General features: G+C 42.6%; 1 protein-coding gene across 1 annotated transcript in view; it reads right to left on the reverse strand.

The window, feature by feature from the left end:
* Nucleotides 1-11046, reverse strand: part of bmpr2b (bone morphogenetic protein receptor, type II b (serine/threonine kinase)) — a 38678-nt gene extending 27632 nt beyond the window's left edge. The window contains exon 1 of the mRNA XM_080422976.1: nucleotides 10043-11046. Coding sequence (XP_080279102.1) covers nucleotides 10043-10139 — 97 coding nt within the window. The 5' untranslated portion in view covers nucleotides 10140-11046. The remainder of the gene's footprint in view (nucleotides 1-10042) is intronic.
* Between the last annotated feature and the right edge of the window lie 5407 nt (nucleotides 11047-16453).

Below are 16453 nucleotides of genomic sequence, written 5' to 3' on the forward strand. Positions count from 1 at the left end.
GAGACCAAAAACATTCAAGTCATTCTTACTTTTGCCTAATAAAGGGTAAACCTTATACAACTTTTAGCCCCGTTAACAGCAGCAGGTTAAATGATGGGGATGGCAGTCAGGTCAGTCTGTCCATCCCGCTCTGTCCACCACTTTGGTCCCAAACACCATTATCTTGAAAACTACTGGCTCGATTGCCATAGAATTTGCTGTGGACCTTCATGCTCCCCAGAGGATGAATCCTACTTTTGGTGACCCAATGGCCCTTCATCTAGCGCCACTATAGGGTACAATTCTTACTTGCTGTACTGTATTATAAATACATTTAAAAAATCCGGATTGCTGTGAAACATGCTGATCATGTTCCCTGGAGGATGGCCCCCCTAAAAACAATGGTTCGATTGTTCATTCGCCAACCCCCCAAACCCTAATAAAAGGCTTTAGGGACAGCCCTATGTCATACTACAGAGTTTAAATTTGGTACCGACTGAGCCCGGGACACTGGCATAGCGGTCTGGGCACCTAGGCTCCAAAGTGGCCTGACAGCGCGTTGTGGGTTTGAGTCCCGATCCTGACGGCCTTTGCTGCATGTCACTCCTCATTTCTCTCCCCATTTCCTGTCAATTCACTATCCTATCAATAAAGGCATAAAAAAGCCAAAACATAATAATACAAAATAAAAAAATGGTACCGACTGACGAAGACATTTTTCAGTACTGAATGGTACCAAAGCAGTTCAGTCGATGCCAGAAAAGGACCACATTTTGGTATGCAGCCCTACTGATTTTGGTGACCCCATGGCCTTTACTCTAGTGCCACCCTTTGACCAACATTTCCAGTTGAGTGTAAGCAGCAGCACAGCCTCTATAGGCTGCTACCGGAGCTTTTAGGCTCTTGGTCTTTTTTATTGGTATTTGTGACAAAAAAAAAGACTGAGAAGTGAATAGAGAGTCATAAATGGAATGGAATGGAGTTCAAAAAGCCACAGAACCACAAGTTGGCTCTCAGGGTCTGTGCATTTTACGGATAGTCAGCCAGGCACCCTGGTAGTTGATCTTCATTGGTCTTTCACCCCACAATACTCAGCCATGATTTGTTCTCCCACAGCGTTTGGAGTTTCTTGGGGCTGGTTTGTGGTTGGCTGCCAATGTCCAATCGGCTGAGCCGGGCTCTCTCCCCAGTTGCGTTTCTGTGAAGCGTGCTGTGTGAGCTCGGCTCCCGCTGCAATGTTGGATTGTGGGTCAGAGTGTGCCTGCACAGCCAGTGGAGCGAGGGAGATTTGAGCAAGAGAGATGGAGAGAGATAAAGACAGGGAAAGACTAGAGAGAGAGAGAGAGAGGGAGAGAGAGAAAGATGCAGAGACAGACGGGGAGAAATGGAGGAAGGGAGGGAGAGAGACTCCATATCACAAGGTTCCAGGGTAGTTTTCCTCTCAGATTGTTCACTGGGTGAGAGCAGGAACCGCTGTGTGTTTACCCATGGCCCAGTTATTTGCTAATCTCTCACCCCTCCAAAACACCCCCCCCCCTCCCCTCCCTTGGCCTTCAGTGAACACCCTCCATCCAGCCTCACTACCGAAAACCCATCTACCCGTCTTTCTCTCCCTCTCTCTCTCTCTCTCTCTGCTTCTTCTACTGCCAAACCCATGGGAGCTGTGCAAGAAACACACACACACACACACACACACACACACACACACACACACACAGAGTAGCCTGGAGGACTTGATTAAAAGAATCATTCACTGTGCACTGCTTCCAACCCTGTGTTCTAAACATGAAAGATGGATACAGAGAAGGAAGGAGAGCCAGGGGGGGTCCGTTACAGGCAGACAGACAGTTCATGGTAAAATGTTTAAAATGAAGGATCCATCTTTAATGCTTGCGATCATTGGGTTGGGAGGCCTGGCTGCTGTCTGGGTGGATGCATGTGTTGCTGAGGTGGGACGAGGTGGGGGATTGCGGAGGTTATTTGCTTTCCAAGTCACCCCCCGATCGAGTTTAAAAGCAGAGCGACTTTAATCTGGCTCCATCTGTTGCCCCTGGAACCCCCCTTACCCCGCCACAAATTCCCTCCATACCCCCTCCTCACAACATGCAGCCTGCGTCTGTCTGGGTCTCGTACAGTTATGCTAATCCTGAGGCTTACACTGGCCAGGCCAGGGCTAAAGGCCTCTGCCGTGATTGACTGCAATGCACTGACCCCCCCAAAAAAAACCACTTACCCACCACAACTTTCCCAAATATGCGATCAAAACAAATACGGCACAGTGACCTATATGGTGAATGGGTGTGTGGGGGTGGGAGTAAATAATAATGTCAGATTAGTGTGTGTGTGTGTGGGGGGGGGGGGGGGGGTTCATGCCACCATGTCCTTGTTGAATGTGAACACACGTACTGCTAAGGCAGGCCGATTTCCCCTGTTGAAACATCAGCATTAAATAAAGCCACCATATGCTTGTGCTATAGGGCTTTTCATCCATCGCTGGCCCATCATTTGTGAGCATTATATGGATATTATTGGTCACCATGAACCAAGGGTACCCTGCTGCTGCTCTGTCAAAACAGAACCCTTCCAGGTCCATTTTCTAGCATTAAAACATTGCTGAGGACTTTGCTGTGTACTAGAATGTAAAATGTTCTATTTTCTATCAAGGACAAGATGTAGTTCAAATATTCACAGATGTGACCTCGCAGCGATCGAAGGATACAATGCGTGTTTAAGCGAAAGTGCAGTGACCCGCAATGCCCAGGTATATGGAGACACTCCACACAAAATTCCCCTACGCTATTTCTAGGCAGAATATGAAAGCACTCCCACAACAGAAAACTCTTCTTTTTTTTCTCCACAGCCCCTCCCAGACCCATCATCTCTGTGACTCAAGGAGAATGCTGGCTGCTAATCACAGGCTGTCACTCTCAGTTACCGTCCCAAGGCTGCGCCTTTTGTTTTCTCAAACATCCTCTAATTTCTTTCTCTTTTTTTTCTTTCTTTCACCAAACCACAAGCCCTACTGAAGGCTGTTTTATTCCACCCCCACCCCTTGCAACCTCCGACCAGGACAGGTCCTCCAGAAGTACATGAGGCTGCTATTGATTTTTTTAAACGAATGGAGTACATGGTCGAGTGAACCGGGAAGCAAAAGACATTTCTGTTCAGATGTCCAGTGTCTATAGCTATAATTCACCAAATAATGTGATGTGAAGTGAAGAACACGATAAAGAAGGTCATGAATATGGAACGGCCGTCGTGCTGATGTTTCCGCACACCTCCTCAGTCATCTGTCATGTGCACAATTCTTCTGCTAGGTTACTGACAGAGATTAAAGGGATAGTTCACCCCCAAAAATACTTTTTTCTATCGATTAGTCACCCCATGGACACTTGAATGCATGGCTATTTTATTTTGTCGCAGTTCTAAGCCAATAATTTGATGACCATCGGACCAGCAGGCAGCGGTTCCGGTAGGAGACACAAAGGAGACTTATTGGCTTAGGGATGCGACAAAAACTAAAAAATAACCATGAATTCAGGTCTCCATGGAGTGACTAATCGATAGGAAAAAAAGTCATTTTGGGGGTGAACTACCCCTTTAAGGCGCAGCACTATTGTATTACATATCTCAAATTTAAGGACTGGTTAATGGTGAGAGATGGAATAGATTTGAACATTTTGCTGATGCCAGTTGGAGCACGGTTGGATCTAAGGTCCTGTAGAATCCTCTCTGCCCTTTTGCTACCTATGATCTATATTAAAGCTTTGGACCGTGCTGGCAGGGGCCCTCCTTGGCGGTTCCAAAGTCTAGACCCAAGACCAAAGGTGAATGGGCCCCCTAGCCTTTTAGAATTAGAACTTACCACAGGAGTGCAGCCTGTCATATTACTCATGAAAATAAGTCCAGACTTGTTTTTACTGAGCCAAAATAAAATGATTTTATAAATGTGTGAAAACATCACTAGACTACTGTGATATATTGTAATGATACGGTTATGTTAATATATACTCAACTGGTTATTTCAGTTTTAGGATTTGTTAAGAACATTGTGAAAAACGCTACATAAGTAAATTGTCTAAAGTCTACTGATTTCCCACTCACCATTTGAACTATACATTAGGCGCTGACGCTGTTACACTGTTAAGGTTCCATGTTTTAAAACACAGAGAACAAACTAGGAAACTCAAAGCCATGTACAGTAAAAACTGGACTAGCCCGTTTGGTAAAACAAATAAATAAAAGATTCACCACCTCAATGTTTGTGCTGCTTGGATCCATTAGACTAATCCAATTCAGGTGTGCCTGTGCTTGTCACATTGATATTGATGCTTCCGTTTTCCCTTCCAGTAAACTGAGATTTATTCACAATAACCCCTTTTTTATTTTAACTCACTTGCAGAAACGACTGCTTCTGGTCTAATCTTTCCTGTAAATCCGTTTATTGCTGCATCTACCACTTAAATAATAATGAACCAACTTCAAAACAACTGTTGTGTTGTGATGGCAGTGTAGGGCAGACAGGCCTGCAGGGGTCTGCTTTGGCCTCAGTGATGCTGCCGTGAGACAGGCGGCTGTGGGTTTGTCACTAACACAGCATGGGGCACACCAGACATGGCTTCGGGCTTTGGACAAGCAGAGCTAATGAGCAAGCCCACTTTATTCCATGGTATAATAGTACTATGACTAATCCTATTTGCCCCCAGCTCTTGGACCCCCCCTCCTCAAACTCCAGCTTACCTGGGAGAACAGTTCAAAACAGCCCAACGCTGTGGGTTGTGGGTATGACTGTGCGTTGCAAGAGAGATCACATGGTCACCCTTCTTTATTTTTGTCTTAACTGAATCAAATTAGTAGGAACACTAAGAGGGAGACTGCTCAGGACAGACAAAATAAAGAACAAAGGCATTTATTATGAAGGGAAAAAAACAACTTCTATCAACAATTTACCACTCATTATCGTGTGAAAATGACTGTATAAGAAATAGGCGGTCCGCACTCAAACTTCACTTGAATATTTCTTCTTTATTCCATGTTTAGCAAAGCGAGGAATATTTTTGGCCCCAGTAGAATAGAATCATGTGAATTTTTATTGCGGACCTCCTTTTTTCTATTATTATTATTATTATTACAAAACAAGCCTTAACACATCCTCTCTGGGGCCATAAGTCAAGGGTTTGTCTTTGCAACATTCTACTATCCGGGGACGACTGGTCCATATAATATGTTGTTTAGTATTACATCAATTAGTCAGTCAGTCAGTGGATATGCGGAGGAGGAGGAAGAGGAAAAAGAAGGGCTGAGGAAGCCGGTAGGTGGAAACACACTGGCAGCTTGAGATAAATGAGAATAAACGGTTAACACAGCCTTTTCATACGGAGAGTGACACTACGTGTGCATACTCGCTTGGATCTGCAGAGTCACATTGCACGCCTCATGTGAATAGATGCGTTTCTAGGTACTGCATAGAAAAAAGTTCAACAAATCTGGCTGCGGGCAGGCATGTTGCGTGAGACAAGCACGGACGCGAGAGTTTCACGGGAGTGCGCTTGCTTGTCGCTCCGCCTGTCAGATTGCCCGCGCCTCCCCACCTGAATGCTTGCCTCTCATTGAAAATTAATTACTAGACGCGCCAGTTGCTTCCCGTGTGAAAAGGCCTTAAAAGAGATTAAAATGTATGCAGGTGATGAGAGAACTGCACATAGGGGAGGGGTTAACAAAGATAACAATAAAGTTGAGTGGAGGAGGAGAGGAGAGTGAGATAGAGAGGGAGGGATGGAGAAATAGGGTGAGAACAAAGAGAAAAGGAGAAACAGGGATTGAGTAGAGTACCAAAAAAATCATAGCTTCAGTTTAGAGAGAAGCAACCTACAACCCCCTATCCTCCGTCTAATCATAGAACATCAGTAGCAGGGGTATTAAAAAAATTACTTAAATACCACAACTTCATTTTACCCTAATACTGAATTGATTCTCAATCACCTTCCATTGTTAAATAGAGCACATAGCTAGTGTTGCAGTATTCAAATTAATGGTTTAACCTACCATATTTAATCACACTGAAATTGAGGTCTGCTGTTTATACTATCCACATACAGTAAAAAGATTGCGATACACTACTGTAATAATATCGCAATGTTAATATGATCGCAATGTATTGATTATTGACCTGTATCATCGTGTGTACCATATCACCAGGTTCTTGCCACTAGCCAGTCCTAATCACCAGAGAGACATCGGAAAATCTCCTTGCTTTGTAGGCTGCAGTATTTGCTTTTTTCAAGCCTTCCTGACATTTTACCTGGGTATACGGTATAGGTATGTGTAAAAAGAAAATAATTAAATAAATGTAAAAGCTGTGCTGTCGCCGATATAACTCATTGTAGCATGTATGACATTGTCTAGCCTACAATTCTGTGTCCAATATGCAATTTGCCTACTACTTAGACATGTTGTTGGGTTTAAATACTTATTGGCCCTCAGAATAATGAATAGCGCCAATAGACATGACTGACACTTGTTGCCGTGGCGGTCTGGCAGATACAGACACATCAGTGGACTGATGAGGTAAAGGTGCCAGGTGGTGGTGGCAAACTGTTAGTTTAATTAAATATTTTTTAAATTATGATTCATGCCTGTACTTTTACAGTATTGAAAATCATACCTTCAGGATTTCTAAATCTGGTATAACCATTTATGTTAATACCGCCCAAGCCTACTGCTTTGTTTTAGCTAGAGTTATTGCTATCGGGTGTGTTCATGGTATGTGTAGGAACAATTATCTTAACAGTTGACTTTGTTTTGGAGTATGATATGAAGACAATGACTTCACTGCTATGTGTGTTGCAAATTTGCAATATTCATACTCTGATGTTTAAATGGTGGAACTAACTAGGGTTAGTTTTCCTCCACATGGAGGAAAGCCTGTTTTTTATTCCAAACTGACCAGTGTGATCCGGTCTAGGCCACGCCTACTCTAGAATTCTAGAAAGTGGTATCCGGTAGTGGTTTCCAATTGGCGCTGCTTTGTTTTTGTTCCCCCACCTGAGTGCCGAATTGAGTAGTCTGTAGTCTCACCAGTCGAGCTAGAATACAACATGGATATACCAAACTATTATTATACCAAGTGAAACGAAACGATTATACCAAAAGAAACAAATTATGCGCCTCTGGCCGATTTAAATCATTTTGGAGGAGCACAGGCACGCTCCTGGTTTCCGCCTGACTGATGGCTTGAAGTTATATCCACTCTAGACCAGATCAGAAAATTGCAAAAGCAGTTGATCCCAGTCTATGGTGGTGGAATAGGTAAGAATGTGACATAATGCCTGTATCACCTCCCATGTAGTCACCCACTGCTAGAAAGTATTGGACATTAAGAAAAACATTAGCAGTTAACCACATATTGTTCACTTGCCATGTATTGTGAGGTGGTCTAACCTTATAAATTAACAAACCACCTCTCAATATTCTAACCCAAATTTCAGTTTTCCGCCTTCTGTGAATACTCTCATTAAGCTTGCAATTAAAGTTATTTGTATTCACACAATTTATATGTTTTGCTGCAGTGCAGACAATGTTTTTATTATCAAATGTGTCACCATAGCAAACTGTTAAATGAAACTACTAACCACTAATGTGCCGCCATGGCAACCAAACCTTATGGCATGAATTAGCAGAGGACATCCTATTTACCCAGATTTACACAAGATTTCTTTTAAGCCGAGTGAAATTGTGTTGAAACTGGAGCTGAATGCCGGCCACACAAACAACACAGGTCAAGATGGAAAGTGAACAACAGCCACCAGCCAAATGCTGCTCAATTCTTGGTAAATTGGCAAATTATTGGTGAATTTCTCTTCTCACTCTTTGGCGAGGTACCAACAACAGGGCACCCTATTATGAATATCTACTTGGTAGTTAATATTGCAAAAAGTATTAGGGTGAAATAAGCAATACACTGTGGGTTGCAGACAATATGTTTGTTTTCTTGCCCTGGGTACAATTTGGGAGCAGCTCTGCCATCTCTTTCAAGCACAACAGCAGTGTGTTGATAAATGTGATAAAGAGTGAAGATGAGCATCTCCGTAAAGACACTATTCATGATTGAGTGCCGACTGTTGAAAATAATGAGTCATCGCTATGCCAAACAAGTGCTTTATGGGCAGAGTGCCGCCTGAGGAACGCTAATTTGCCGGTCTGATAAAAGGCGATATTGTCCAAGCAACGATTTTTCAAGATGAGCAACAGCTCAATCTGTGCCATGCAAGACAGGGCTGTGCAATATTGATAACAGAATAATATTACAGCCGTATAGTGCAAATTATCATTGTGGCAGGAAACTGAACATATAGCTTGTTGTACATGGTTTCTACATCAACATGGCGTAGTTCTGTGTAGATGCTGATGCACATGCTTTGAATAATATCAAGTTTTTGTCTAATTAATCTAATTTGCAAGCCAGGTGTTTCTGCACGGCTCCGTAATATCTTGATTAATTTAGATGGCCATCTGGAACACCTTTTTTTGTACAGCCCCACGTGACTGGCAAATTGCGGCATCCAAAATGTGCAATTTGGCTGTTTTGTATTGACCTCCCCTACAAATTCATTGTCTCAACATGTACAAATCAGGCAAATCGGGTGCACTGAACGATCCAGTCCAGGTAGTCGACAATGACGCTGCGGGATAGAACATTAAGCTGAAAAGATTCTGTTGGGCTCGCCTCAGGCACAGCACTCTGATGCACCGTTGTTCATGTTCAGCTTGGTGCACACTCTGAAGCGCTTGTTCACACAGTGCCTCCTCCCATTCCCTCTCATATTTTCTGAGATGGAGGATGGGGGTGAGCAAGGGAAGTAGAAAACATAGGCATATAAAGTCCCTCCCCTCCACATGCCTTGAGTCATGCCACCTGCAGACTCACGGTGGGTACATTCATCCAAAATACAGTATGCCGTACAAACCAATAAAGCGCCCTCCTTCTAGTGCAATTGTTATTTGGGGTTTCTGACCACACACCACAGGATGAACTGCACACAGTACACGCACAGCGAAATAATGGACTATTAAGGAGGCCAGAATGTAGTCAGTGTACACGTATTCACGCCCACACAGCATACACACTAGGCTTCAACATGGAGGGCAAATTAATCTCCACAAGACCACCCAGCACCCAACACACACAGTGTAACCACAGCGTCAAAATTCCACAGCCTAAATTACCTATCTTGTCAAGCAATTTTCTTGCCTTCCCACGCATTCCGTTGACTTTTTCGCCCCATCCTCTGCGCCTCCCTGCCCCCTTCTCTCTCTCTCTTTCTACTGCTGTGCAGACCCGTCATTATCTTATCTCGTTCAAGGTTTCACAGAAGCTTGGCTGCAGCCCAAAGTCAAGAACAGGGGGGCACAACTTGGCTGACAGTGGCTGTGTTCTGGCAGTGTTTTTCCATACCTTTGCACACAGAATGATTCAGAGCAAGCCACAGGGGCAGTTAGCTAGCTACTACAGTGAACAAGGAATATCTATTAAGTTTTACTTAACTACATCAATTAGCCTAACTCCACATATGAACCAGAGAGCAAGGGAAAGCCAGATAACAGAAATGGCTAAGGGACAGACAGCCATAGGTCACACCAAACAGAGATGTGGAGAGAGAAAGAGAATGAGAGGGAAAGAGAATATTTTTATATACAAATGATGATTAGACTGTCTTTAGTATTGTGTTCCTGCGGCAGGTGGTGGGGAATAACAATAATTCATTATTTTCGGTCTGTCTGTTAAGCCTGTAAGCTGCATAACAAAACAAACCAACGCTGTCTAGTCTAGGCTATCTGTCACCTGCACCAATCCCTGTTGTGTGTGCGTGTACAAAACACAAGACAACCAAATCAAATAAAGCAAGCATTGATTCAACACACCTTTCAATAAGAACGTGCATTCACCCCCAAGGGGCTGAACAACAATCAATCCACAACAGGGGGCATGACACATAGGACATGACACACATGAGGGTCAAAACAACAGGGCTTAGTAAACAACAACAGCAGCAGCAACACTTACCAGCCACGGGGGTCACGAGAACCATCAGGCAAAGCCACACTTTGGCAAATGTCAGCATCGTGATTGGGCCCACGGCCATTGTGATGACACTGTACATGGACTTTATTATGGAGCTCCTCCAACAACAGTACAGCAACAACAGCACATCGAGAACCAGCCCAGGAGGAGGTGGAAAGAAGAAGGGTAGAGCACTGCCGTCCGTTGGGTGGTGGGATCGATTGTCGTGATCAGAAAAGCAATAAATAAATATATATATATCTTGTTATCCAACACAGTGTGTGGAGCCAGGGAGAGCTTCTTCTTCTTCACCACCGCCGTGCAGCTAGTAGCTCGCCTGGCTGAGCAGCAGCCAGACAGTTGCTCCAGCAGCAGCTCTTCTCCAGCCCACAACGTCCATAATAATACCTGCTAGCTGCTAACATGCTAGCGTTAGCTTTAGCCCCCCCCAGGAGTCTGTCTGTCTGGCGAGCGACACAAAACTTGGGAAGAGAAGGGAATTTTCCTCAAGGAAAAAGCACACACAAAACGGTCAATTCATCCGTGTAAAAACGCAGACCCCCTTCTTCTTCACAGTGAAAAAGCTCCGCCGTGATATGAACGTGTGTGTACGGCCCAGGAGGGGGGAGGTGGCTCGGTGTTAAATAATAACGGAACAATAATTACTCGACCGATAATAACCGTTAAAGAAGAAGAAAACAACTACATGTTATTAGTGTTAGCCGCGTTAGCATGCGAGCTAACCGCTAATGTGATTGAATCCAACTGGCGTCGCTCGAGCGTTTCATCCTCCTCCCTCAGTCTCACGCTCGCGACGTAGGAATAAAGGCTACGGGAAAAACCGACATATTATTCGCGCGAGGTTCTTATATATAAAAAAAAGTAATAATCGAAAGATAAAATAAAAAATAACTGTACTTTTTTTTTTCTTGTCTCAAAATAATAGAAGAGGAGGAGGATGTCTCCGCTTCCTTTCCTTCCGCTAGTTGTTCCCTGGGGCGATTGGATTTGGCATTGACCGTGTGTGTTGGAACCAGTGTTGCCCGGTTTAGCGAGAGAAATAAGCAACCAGGTCTAGGAAAACAAGCCAAAAAGAAGCGACTATATATTAATAGTCCACTGTCCACATGAGCACTTTAAACCTAAATACCGGTACATCACCTATGTCTTGAAATTTTGAAAAATATTTGGAATATTTTTTAAACATTCTAACAACACAAATCTGGTACGGGGCTCCCTGGCAAAAAAACATTTTCAGATGGGGGTTATATGGACAAATACATATTAATTTGGGGGTCCATGACATGAAAAAATTTGAGAACCACTTGTAATAATTATTTAAAAAAATTGGAAGTAAGCCTAAATAAGCAACTGCACTTTAGAAACAAGCCCAAAAAGGCCGCAACTATCGATATTTACAAGCAACTTTATAGAAAAACAAGACCAAAGTCGCTTATCATAAGCGGACATGGCAACCCTGTTTGGGACTCCGCTGGGACAGACAGAGTGGGACAGACGCACAGACGAGGGGAACGCCTCATTTGCTGCTTCGTCTGGGATCAATTCCACTTTATTTTTTCAACATCCGGTCTACAGCGAATACGGAAACGGGTTGTGTGCCTCTTTGCCGCCATGCATGTGTACGTTGCAAGTTACCGGATACAGTAGGCGGGCTATAAGGCCGGATGCGGGTACTGAGCGTACTGAGCCATGAATAGACACCAGGCTTTCCACAGGTGCTGCGGGAAAGCCTGGTGACGCGAGGTTCTGTCTGGACTGTTCGTCTCCAGGATCAGGTTGCGTGCGGGTGGGAGCATAGTGGGAGGGTCTCTAAAATGTATACTCCGTGGTATGACGGTGTCGTGTGCCAAAAAAAAAGAAAACCCTAAAACAATGGTGCTCAAAACTTTTTCAGGTCAATGACCCCCAGATTTTATTATCATTATTATGTACTTGAACGTGGACAGTTGTCAGAATGTATTTTGTGGTAGGGAGTAGGGACCCCATTAAAAATGTGTGTTCAAATGTAAAAAAAAATAGAAGAAAGAAAGAAATCAGATTTTTCTCCTCACATATTTTCAAGATTTAGCAGACCTACAAGTTCACACAACACATGGCACCTCACGTGTTGTGAGCTTGTAGATCGACTACTTTCAAATAGTTGTGAAAACTGATTTTGATGCTATATTAAGTAATTTTGGACCCATGGGGATCCCCGGATTCCACTTTGAGAACCACAGCCCTAAAATACAAACACAAATAACAGATTTACAAGCTAACAACGCATTTAATTTGCTATGCGTTGTTAGCTTGTAGATCAGTTATTTTTATTTGAGAGACACTTTCATATTTATTACTTATAAGTATATGAACATATTTCATAATGAAATGAAATACAAAATAACAACAAAAATGTATCATATGAAACAAAATAAATAAATAAAATTAGTGTGGATGTGAGAGTACAATATGAACCCATGGCCCAGAGGACGGACGGAACTGTCTGGGATTGGCTGGCTACGTTGGTCGTCATGGCGACTGCGAGCGAGCTCGACCTGTGTGGTTGTGGGCGCGCAGTAGCAGCAATTATGACGAGGACCGAGGAGAATTCCGTTGGAAATGTAGCTTACTTGGCCTAGCTATTAATGTCCAACTACGTTGACTCTAGTTTATTTAAAGGACTAGGCTACTTCTAGCCTGGTAAACCCTCCCTCCGGAAATCTCATTTCCATTTGATTCCAGGAGTGAGTCTGGCATGAAGGCTTGTATGGGCGTTTCTAGTGCATTACCAAATAACCGAGCCAATCAGCGTCCTCGCTCATTGTTTTGTGATTGACAGCGGGGGTAGGCCAATCAGGTGGAACCAGAGTGGTTCACACGTCATTAATCAATACACCTTTCATACAAGCTGCTCATTAACATCAAAGACAAACCAATTACTCCTGGTGATAATCACTGCAGCCTAAAGTGGCTTAATTGGACATCAAAGGGCCACTTGGACATCAAAGCTACATTACTCCCGCCCAGCTCCAGCCCACAGCCATTTGCCCATATAGGTCTGCAGGCCAGACTCACTCCTGAAATAAAATACAAATGAGATTTCTGGAGGGAGGGTTTACCAGGCTAGGCTACTTCACCCATTTTCATTTTCTTCGTATAATTGGGCGTCACTAATGTTCATCATAATATGGTTGGTACCATTTGTGTCTACTCTGTGTATCAGAGGAGGGCTGTGCGCAGTGACATCATCGATGGGGATTGGAGAATCCAAGCTAATATAAACTGCAGGCTTTCTATTCCTGGAAAGCTAGCAAGCTATAATGAAAGTCATTGTTCTCACGTTAATAAAAATCTAAATAATTGTTTTTAAATCTTGTTTTAAAAAAGAATCTGCCAAATGATGATGTTTCTGAAGTGTCCACCACAGCCCTCCTATATGAGACACAGATCAAGTAGATGTTTTTTGTTTACCATTTTATCAGCATTAATGAGGACCCATGAAGATAAGCTGAAAATGGGTGAATGGGTTAAGCCTGTTTTCCATCACTAGAGTGAGCTATGAGTGAATTCTGTGGCAAGTCACCATGTTCATCAATTTAAACTCTTGTTTGAGGTATGTATGATTGATTGTGAATTCATATTTTTCATTAATAAGTCAAGTTTCATTAATAAAGTTGGTCTCTCTGAGTTATAAACAGCTAGTTTAGCTAACCCCTTAAAGGTCTCACCGAATGTAAACTATTACGTCTAAACAAATTAGTTACGTATGGTATAGGGTGTATATCATTGTAAGTAATTAGTTTCAGTCCACTAAGAAGACCAGACATTAGAGAACGCTGTCTCGTACCTGACAACCAACTAGCCAATCACAGCGCGACTATCACTCCGGAGTCCGGGCTATGGGGTCAAGAAGACTCCAGAGTTTTTATAAGACGCCCCCGTCCTGCAGACTACAGATATGACACCCTCAAAACATAATGACTGAACTACGTTCTCTAGTGTTACTTTACTGCCACTCTGTGTTCACATTTGGTCCAATAGCTACATGATATTCCACTGATGGAACAGTGTCATTAACATGGTGTATTGATGATCCACGCGGGGGCAGTACTGACCCGCGTTTAGTTATGGAGCGCCAGTGATGGTAAGTAACTAAGTACATGAGGTATTTTTTACTTTACTAGAGTATTTCCAATTTCAGTACTTTTACTTCTACTCCACTACATCTCAGAGTCAAATATTGTACTTTTTACTCCAGTACAATTATTTGAAAACTTTAGTTACTAGTTACTTTGTAGATTTGCATTATTATTACAAAACATACATTAACCACTTCAGCCTATATTTCAACTTTGGCTATTTTCAAAGCATTTGTATACATTTTGAAACGTGAGAATGAAGGCTCTGTTCCATTCTAGTCAGGGTGCTAATATTGTTCATGTTGGCTCACTGGAGACACTGCTACACCAGTGGGTCCCAAAGTGTGGTCCAGGGACCCTCATGGTTCCTTGAGGGGGTCCCAAATGGCCCCTTGTATGTAACTCTGGAGCGTACAAATGGTGGACCCGTAAGGGTCCATTTGGTTCCTCAGAGTTATGGGGGTCCACTGTGCTACACTAAACGGAACAGAGCCTTAATTAGCCTCATTGGTAAGACCTGTGCTGCCTAATTACTTTTAATTACACTGGCTGCTGTGCATAGAGCAATCCACAGGGATAGTGATTTAGTTTTATGCTTTACAATAAATAAATAAAAATCACAGCCTTTAAAGTGAAAAGAATGCAGCTATTTATAGTATTCTAAAGACTGATGAATGACTGTATGAGGGCTGTAATGAGGCGTTCAAACATAACAGAATGAAACGAATTGCATGTATGTAGTCCATGTTTATAATTAACAGTGTTTTAGACGGATGAATTAGCCCACTAAAGTGCTGTGGTGGTCTGGTGGAAGAAGTACTCAGATATTGTACTTAAAAGTAAAAGTAGCAATACCACAATATAAAAAAAATACCCTGTTTCAAGTAAAAGGCCTGTGTTCAAAATGTTACTCGAGTAAAAGTACAAAAGTATTGGCATCAAAATATACTTAAAGTACCCCAAAAAAAGTAGTCGCGATGTAAACGTGTTGTGAGCTTGTAGATCGGCTATTTTCAAATAGCCTAGGTATAAAATAGGGCTAAAGTGGTTAATGTATGTTTTATAATATAATTGTAGTGTAGGATAGTTAGTTTGGCTGGTTGGGAAGCTGTGCCCACTGTGGTACATTGGTTAAAATGCAGAGGCTTCTTCTCTTTGAAGGTGTTTATTATATAACACTGGGTTAAAGAAGAAAACACAGTGCCAAATTGCAAATAATAAAATAATAAGTGTCTTCTAAGGTACAGTCCAGATCAAAACCAGGAATAACATGTCAAGCATGAAATAGCTCCTCACTCATGACTGCTGCAAACATACTTTATACTAAACTGAACTGAACATACTGAAAAAGCCCCACTAATCAACACAACTGGGCAAAAATAAATTGAACACACCTGACCCTGTACTGCATTTAGCTGCCAGTCCCTCTCTCTAGGCCTGAACACAATTATCACGGTCACTGTAACCCACAAAAAGACAGGAGTCCTTCATCACAATAACAATGTATAACTGCAGAGCAAAGTATTAGTAACTGAAAATAATTGTTGTGTAGTAAAAGTACAATATTTGCCATTGAGATGTAGGCTAGTGGAGTAGAAGCAAAAGTACTGAAACTTGGAAATACTCCAGTAAAGTAAAAAAAACAAAAAAACTCACAATGTACAGTACTTGAGTAAATGTACGTCGTTACTTTAAACCACTGCATTCTAAAGACTGACGAATTACTGTATGAGGGCTGTATGAGGAGGCAGGCGTTCAAACATAAGAATGTAACGAATTGCGTTTATGTAGCCCCTGTTTATAATTAACAGTGTTTTAAGCCTAGTACTAAAGTGCTGTATCAGCAGACCCAGAGCCTCAGCCATCTCAATGAGCAGACCCAGCTGTGCATGAGAGCGAGGGGGCGTCAGTGGTGGAAAAAAGTACATATTGTTTACTTAATTACTCAATACTGCAATGTAGATATATAGCTGTTACAAGTAAAAGTACGGTATAATGTACTTGAGTAAAAGTATTGGCATCAAAATATACCAAAAGTGCTCATTATGCAGAATGTCCTGTTTCACCAGATATCATTATGTTTCAAATCTTTTGAAAATAGTAGATCTACAAGCTCACAATGCGTCGCATCGCGACGCATTTACTCAAGTACTTGAGGATGAATTAGGATGAATTTACTCAAGTACTTGAGTAAATGTAATTAGTTACTTTCCACCACTGGGGGGCGTTCCTGACGCGCGCACGCACGCAGCGCACGGATCCGTTGACGGGACAG

Source organism: Gymnoscopelus braueri (assembly GCF_963280865.1).
Source record: "Gymnoscopelus braueri genome assembly, chromosome: 24".
Taxonomy (NCBI): Eukaryota; Metazoa; Chordata; class Actinopteri; order Myctophiformes; family Myctophidae; genus Gymnoscopelus; species Gymnoscopelus braueri.